The sequence below is a fragment of the Chiloscyllium punctatum genome, chromosome 8 (assembly GCF_047496795.1).
Source record: "Chiloscyllium punctatum isolate Juve2018m chromosome 8, sChiPun1.3, whole genome shotgun sequence".
Lineage (NCBI taxonomy): Eukaryota > Metazoa > Chordata > Chondrichthyes > Orectolobiformes > Hemiscylliidae > Chiloscyllium > Chiloscyllium punctatum.
Window position 1 is genome coordinate 77,886,628 of NC_092746.1, and position 7,538 is coordinate 77,894,165.

At 42.4% G+C, this 7,538-nt stretch overlaps 1 protein-coding gene across 1 annotated transcript in view; it reads right to left on the reverse strand.

Annotated features, from left to right (window-relative positions):
- The window catches only part of gtpbp10 (GTP-binding protein 10 (putative)), a 58,683-nt gene extending 52,965 nt beyond the window's left edge, over nt 1–5,718 (reverse strand). Inside the window, exon 1 of the mRNA XM_072575869.1 lies at nt 5,626–5,718. Coding sequence (XP_072431970.1) covers nt 5,626–5,658 — 33 coding nt within the window. The 5' untranslated portion in view covers nt 5,659–5,718. The remainder of the gene's footprint in view (nt 1–5,625) is intronic.
- Nucleotides 5,719–7,538: the final 1,820 nt, after the last annotated feature.

Here is a 7,538-nt window from a genome sequence, read left to right on the forward strand (position 1 = left end):
AATATTTCCCCTCTCACCTTGAACTCGTGACTCCTTATAATCGAGTCCCCTGGTCTGGGAAAAAGCTTCTTGCTATCCACCCTGTCTATATCTCTCATGATTTTGTAGATTTCAATCAGGTTCCTCATCCCCCAATCTCCATCTTTCTAATGAAAATAATCCTAACCTACTCAGCCTCTTTTCATAGCTAGTGTCCTCCATATCAGGCAACATCCTGATGAACCTCCTCTGCACCCTCTCCAAAGCATCCACATCCTTCTGTTAATGTGGCAACCAGCTCTGTCTGCAGTATGCCAAACGTGACCGAACCAAAGACCTACACAATTGTAACATGACCTACCAACTCTTATACTCAATGTAGGAGCACCCTATATGCCTTCTTGACCACACTACCAACCAGCGTTGCCACCTTCAGGGTCCAATGGACCTGAACATCCAGATCTCTCTGTACATCAATTTTCCGTAGGGCTTTTCCATTTACTGTACAGTTCACTCTTGAATTGGATCTTCCAAAATGCATCACCTCACATTTGCCTGGATTGAACTCTTGCAGAATGTCATACATGTCTACAAGATCCCCCTTCATTCTTCTAAATTGCAGTGAATAGAATCTTAACAAATCCAGTGTCTCTTCATATGCCAGCCCTGCCATCTCAGGAATCAGACTGGTAAACATTCACTGCATTCTCTCCACAGCTGGAACATCCTTCCTCAGATAAGGAGACCAGAACTGCACACAGTACTCCAGGTATGATCTCATCAAGGCCCTGTACAATTCCAGCATGACATCCCTACTACAGTAGTTGAATCCTCTTGCTTTAAAGGCCAATATACCATGTGCCTTCTTCACTGTCTGCTGCACCTGCAGATATAGAAGGACATCCAGGTCTCCTTTCCTTATGTATTGCCATTTAGATAATAATTTTCCTTCCTGTTTTTGCTACCAAAGTGGATAACCTCACATTTATCCAACTTATACTTCATCTGCCATGTACTTGCCCACTCAATCAGCTTGTCCTAAAGTAGTAAAGCACCTCTGCATCCGCCTCACAGTTCACTCTCTCATCCAAATTTGTGGTGTCTGCAAACTTGGAGCTGTTATTTTTATTCCTTTCATCAAAATCATTATTATATATTGTTAATAGCTGGGCTCCAAACACTGGTCCCTGCAGTGTCCCACTAACCACTGGTTACCATTTGGAAAATAACGTATTTATTCTTACTCACCAGCCAGTTCATTACACGATAATCTTTTAAGGAGGATCATATGAAAAGCCTTCTCAAAGCCCAAGTAAACCACATCCAATGGCGCTGCTTTATTAACTCTACTCATTGTATCCTCAAAAGATTCCTGTAGATTTGTCAAGCAGGATCTCCCTTTTGTTCATCCATGTTAACTCTGCCCAATCCTGTCACCATTTTCCAAGCCCTCTGCTGTTAAATCTTTCACCTGCACATCCACCAATGTCATTTACTGTATCCGTTGCTCCCGATGCAGTCTCCTTTACATGGGGCAGACAGGATGCCTTCTCACAGAGTGCTTTAGGGAACATCAACCCCACCACCCTGTGGCTGAACATTTCAACTCCCCCACTCCCCCCCCCAACCACCAACTCTGCCGAGGTCCTGGGCCTCCTCCACTGCCACTCCCTCACCACCTGATGCCTGGTGGAAGAATGCTTCATCCTCTACCTCAGGACACAACCCCAGGGCATCAATGTGGACTTCACCAGTTTCCTCATTTCCCCTCCCCCCACCTTACCCAGTTCCAACCTGTCAGCTCAGTACCATCCTCATAACCTGCCCTACCTGCCAATCTTCCTTCCCACCTATCCGCTCCACCCTCCTCTCTGACCTATCAACTTCAAACCCACCTCCATCCACCTATTGTACTCTTGGCTACCTTCTCCCAACCCAACCGCCCCCCCCCACACCCCCTCCCCCTCCCCCCCACATCTCCCCTCCCATTTATCTCTCCACACAGGGGCCCCTACCTCATTCCTGATGAAGGGCTTTTGCCCGAAATGTCGATTTTCCTGCTCTTTGGATGCTGCCTGACCTGCTGTGCTTTTCCAGCACCACTCTAATCTAGACTGTTAAATCTTTTATGATGAGCCCTAGCATTCTCTCTACTACTGATATCAGACTAGTAATATCAGAATGAATTAAATAATAAGGGCGGCAGATAGCACAACAATAGAAATTGGCAAATCAATACGTGCAGTCAAAGTAACTCAGAAAATAATGAAGTCAAAATTAGAGTTACACTGCACATATTTGAATGCATTGAGGATAATTAGTAATACTGGCAAGTTACAGGCAAAGATTTCTATGTGAGATTATGATGTTGTGGCATGAACGGAGATGAGATTCAAGTGGGGTTGGAAACAGTGTTAAATATTCTCACTTACAAGATGTTTGGAATAGTTTAGAGAAAAGAATAAAAGGAGAAGGGGAACATTGTTCCAGGTAATTGATAGACCACCCAATGGTTAGAAAGATATAGAGTAACAAATCTGCTCAAAAATTACAGATAGGTGCAAAGTAGTTATAATGGGAGATTTTAATTACCCGGATATAGAGTGAGATAGTGAAGTGTAAAAGTCAGGGAGGAGCAAGCATTTTTAGACTGCATTCAGAAGAATTTCCTGCAGCTGAATGCATATAGTGCAAAAGGCAAGGAGATACTGTTCTTGGAAATAAGATGGGCCAAGTAGAACAAGTGTCAGAGAAGGAACATTTTGGAAGCATAAAAGATATGAGTAGGAGACCATTCAACTCCTTGAGCACTGCTCCACCATTCAATATGGTTATGGCTGATCATTAAGCTCAAATACCTTAATCCCACCAAGCCCTGATATGCCTTGATCCCTTAAGCCATAAGAGCTTTATTTACCTCGTTCTTATGGCCTCAACCACATTCAGAAAAAGATCTATTTATTCCTATTCTTTGTTTGCTGTCTGCTAATTAACTTTCTACCCACCTCAGTACACCACCCCCAATCCCATACACTTTAGTTTTACACATAATCTCTTATATGGGACTTTGCCAAAAGCTTTCTGAAAGTCCAAATAAACCATATCTAGAGGCTCTGCCTGATCAACTCTACTAGTGACAGTCTCAAAAAAATCCAGTAGACAGTGATCAATGTCTTAAAAGGTTAAGGATAATGGTGGAAAATGACAAGAACAATTCAGAGTAAAAATAAATCAATTGTTTGGAAGCCATCTTCGACATGGAGCTGGGCTGAAAAGGCAGGAACCAAATGCTGGCAGGAAAAACTGTCGCTAATCAATGGGCTACATTCAGAAAGAATTTGTATTGGGTACAAAGTACATTCCCTCAAATGGAAACGGTAGGGCAATCAAAACGAAATCCCTCTTGATATGAAGGAGATAAAAATTAAGTTAAGGAAGAAATAGTGCTTACAGGACAATTGTCAGGCAGAAAATACAATTGAGAACCAAGCTGAATACAAAAGCTTCAGAGGGAGATCAGAAAGCAAATGAGAGAAGGAGAGGTTATGAAAAAGACTGTAATCACATACCAGACAATCTAAAAGTCTTCTAAAACACATCAATAGTAAAAGAAAATGTTGGGCTGATCAGAGACCAAAAAAGGGATTTACATGTACAGGAAGGAAGCATGGCGAAAGGACTGAATGTAGATGCTTCTCAGGCCATGGTAACCAAGGAGGAAACACAGACTCTAAAAGGGTTTAAAATTGTCAAGAAAGTATCAGATAAACTGTTGGTACTTCAAGTTGATAAGGCAGCAGTACAAGATTTAATGCAACCAAAGATATTGAAGCAAACAAGAGAACAAGAGCAGAAATTGCAGAGGCCCTGAAAAATATTTTTCAAGCTTCCCTCATATCAAATGGTAAAGGACTGGAGAATTGCAAACATTACTCCCTTCTTTCAAAAAAAAAATGGTTCAGCAATCACAAGCAAGTCAGCTTAACTTCAGTATGGGGAGAAGAGTAGAAATATTAATGTGAGATAGAATTAATAGCCAGATGGATGAATGTGTGCTGATTTGATGCAGCCAGCATGGATGTTTAAAGAGAAATTCACATGTAACTAACTTTCTGCGGCTTTTTATCAGCTAACAGAGCTTGAGGGAAATTGCTGTTAATATAATGTACATCGAATTGCAAAAGGCATTCAATAGAATGTTGTACAAAAGACCTGTGAGGAACATTACAGATTATGGAATGAAAGGGACAGTCACAACATTAATACAAATTTGGAAGCGAGAAAAGCAGCAGCATAATGGTTAGTGGGCATTTTCCAGTGTGGAAGAAGGTTTGTGATGGACTTCCTTTCACAACAATATTGCTCTTTCTGATAGAAAATACTTAGCTGATGGTGTGGGGGGAACAATTTCAAAGTTTGCAAAAACTTTGCTGAGTTGTAAACTGTAAGGACAATGTAGAATTTTGAAATTCTACATTGATATATTGGTGTAGTTTGCAGACAGGTAGCAGATGAAGTTCAATATGGTGACATGTAAGAGAACATGAAGAGATATTATAAAGGTTACTGTTCTAAAGAATGTGAAAGGACGGAAACCTGGGTATATATGTGCATAAGTCACTAAAGGTACCTGGTCAGGTGGAGAGAGCTGTTAATAAAACATACAGTATGTTAGGTTCACTAATGGAGGATAGAGTACAAGAGCAAGGGGATTATGCTGCACCTGTATCAAACACTAGTCGGATCTAGAAAAATGTGGGACTGCAGATGCGCGAGACCAGAGTCGAAAGCATGGTATTAGTCAAACTTAACCTGGAGTACTATGTACATTTTGGGCATTACATGAAGGGCATGAACACACTGGAGCAGCAGAAGAGATTTACAAGAATGGCTCAGGGTTGAGGTAATTCAGGTATGAAGAAAGACTGTATTTGTGAAGAGACAGCTTTCCTTAGAGAGGAAAAGGAAAAGAAGAGACTTAGATTAGATTACTTACAGTGTGGAAACAGGCCCTTCGGCCCAACAAGTCCACACCGCCCCGCCGAAGCGTAACCCACCCTTACCCCTACATCCATATCTACCCCTTACCTAACACTACAGGCAATTTAGCATGGCCAATTCACCTGACCTGCACATCTTTGGAGTGTGGGAGGAAACCGGAGCACCCGGAGGAAACCCACGCAGACACGGGGAGAACGTGCAAACTCCACACAGCCAGTCACCTAAGGTGGGAATTGAACCCGGGTCTCTGGCGCTGTGAGGCAGCAGTGCTAACCACTGTGCCACCGTGCCGCCCCATGGCAGAAGTTTTCAAAGTTGTGAGGGATCTGACATGAAGGAACTTCTCTCACTCTTAAAAGGATCAACAACAAGAGGGAATTTGCCAAAGAAGCAAATGTGAGAATAAAAAAAAACTTTTTCACACGACCAGTGGTTCAGCCTGGCAGACTAATGGAGGCTGACTTAGCTGAGAAATTGAAGACATGATTTGGAGATACCAAAAAATTGAAGAGGGCACTAGTTGATTGTTCTAATAAAAACAATGCGCAGCAACGCAGGAGAATGGCACAAAGTTAAAATACTCAGATAACCCACACCATGGAAATGGCCTCCTCCCACAAACTGTGAATGACTGAAATCCCATACCTTCCTCAGAACCGGGAGCCCACACCGCACCATGACAACCCGACCGACCGGAAACACACTTCACCATGACAACCCGACCGACCGGAAACACACTTCACCACGACAACCCGACCGACCGGAAACAATTACACTGCACCGCCCCTCCTCCCCAGACCGAGAGCCAGTAACTATTCCTAATGGTCAGCCGTCGGTCGATAGCCAGTATTGTTTATAATCTGTACAGATGTTTAAGTGTCTAGCCTAAAATGGAATTTAAAAGTGTTCGATAAATTTATATTTCAGGAATGCCAATGGTCTTTGGTGTGTGCGTCATTGTTATCCTCCGGAGGGGTGTGGGAGACCATTGAAACAGTTCCGAGGGTCAGGTTCGGTAGCTCAGGTCACTCCCTGCTCTTCAAAAGGCACTAGTTTCATTCCAGTCAGAAAGAAAATCCTTAAAAATATTTTGAAACCCCCAAGGTAGAATACCTCCAAAGTGGAGCAGCGACTGCTGAAGGCGTCTGGTGCTTTATTGACACGAACAATATGAATTAACATAATTTGCTTAAGCAGCATTGGTCAAGAAATCAGAACAGGTTTCTGTTCACCGTGAACTTTTAGTACTAATCATATAGCAGTTCCCTGACCTTTGTTAGCAATAAAATTAAGAAGACAATGAATAAAATATAATTACTCTGATTTGTCGATTTCACAGAAAGTTTGTGACTGATCCAGAACTGTTCAGGAATGTCTTTTGAGATTTGGGAGTTAACAAGACAACAACAACGTAGTAGAAGATTGGGCTTGATATTTGAAACCTTACCTCCACAATTTACCAATGTCAGACGACAAGTTGCTTTATGAGTGTCTTTATTTCCCATAAAGTTCAAGTGTTCCATTTCCAATACCAATGTCCCTCACCTTGATGGGCAACATCATTTAGAATCATACAATTATTACAGAACATTGTTGTGGTTCTGTTCGCCGAGCTGGGAATTTGTCTTGCAAACATTTCGTCCCCTGTCTAGGTGACATCCTCAGTGCTTGGGAGCCTCCTGTGAAGCGCTTCTGTGCTGTTTCCTCCGGCATTTATAGTGGCCTGTCTCTGCCGTTTCCGGTTGTCAGTTCCAGCTGTCCGCTGTAGTGGCCGGTATATTGGGTCCAGGTCGATGTGTTTGTTGATAGAGTCTGTAGATGAGAGCCATACCTCTAGGAACTCCCTGTCAGTTCTCTGTTTGGCTTGTCCTATAATGGTAGTGTTGTCCCAGTCGAATTCATGTTGCTTGTCATCTGTGTATGTGGCTACTAAGGATAGCTGGTCGTATCGTTTCGTGGCTAATTGGTGTTCATGGATACTGTGGGATATAGGTAAATTAATGTTACTTCTGCAATTCTGCAATTCCATTTTACAAAGTAAAATGAACTCACACCAGTGTGTAATTGTTTTAGCCACGAGCTGAGTCAACAAGAATGGAAATGATGTGGAGGAAATATATAATTGTTTTTGTATTAGCTAAAATTGTATGTCAGAATGAAATGTGACTGCAAAACAATGGTAGACATTACGGGCAAGTAGATAAGATGTTGTGAGGGGATGAAGTTTAGCTAGATACGCCTGTACAAATAGTAGGTATAAACATCTGTTTCCCACTTTTACAGAGACAGAGGAACAAACCCCAATTAAAAGGGTCATAGGGATCAGAACAGCCATGGGAAAGGCACAGATGGAGGGGGTAGATAATGATGAAGAAAGAATATGCCCAACAATGACCTATAGCGGGATGAGGTCAAATGGCCTTGTGAGGCCAGAAATAAGCATTTTGTCACAGACAAGGCCAGATAAGGCAAGAGATAAACAGGAGTAATGGGTGCCGGGCTTAGGGAAGTGGAGGATGTAAACAGGGGAGGAGCAATGTAAAACAAAAGAAATCAAA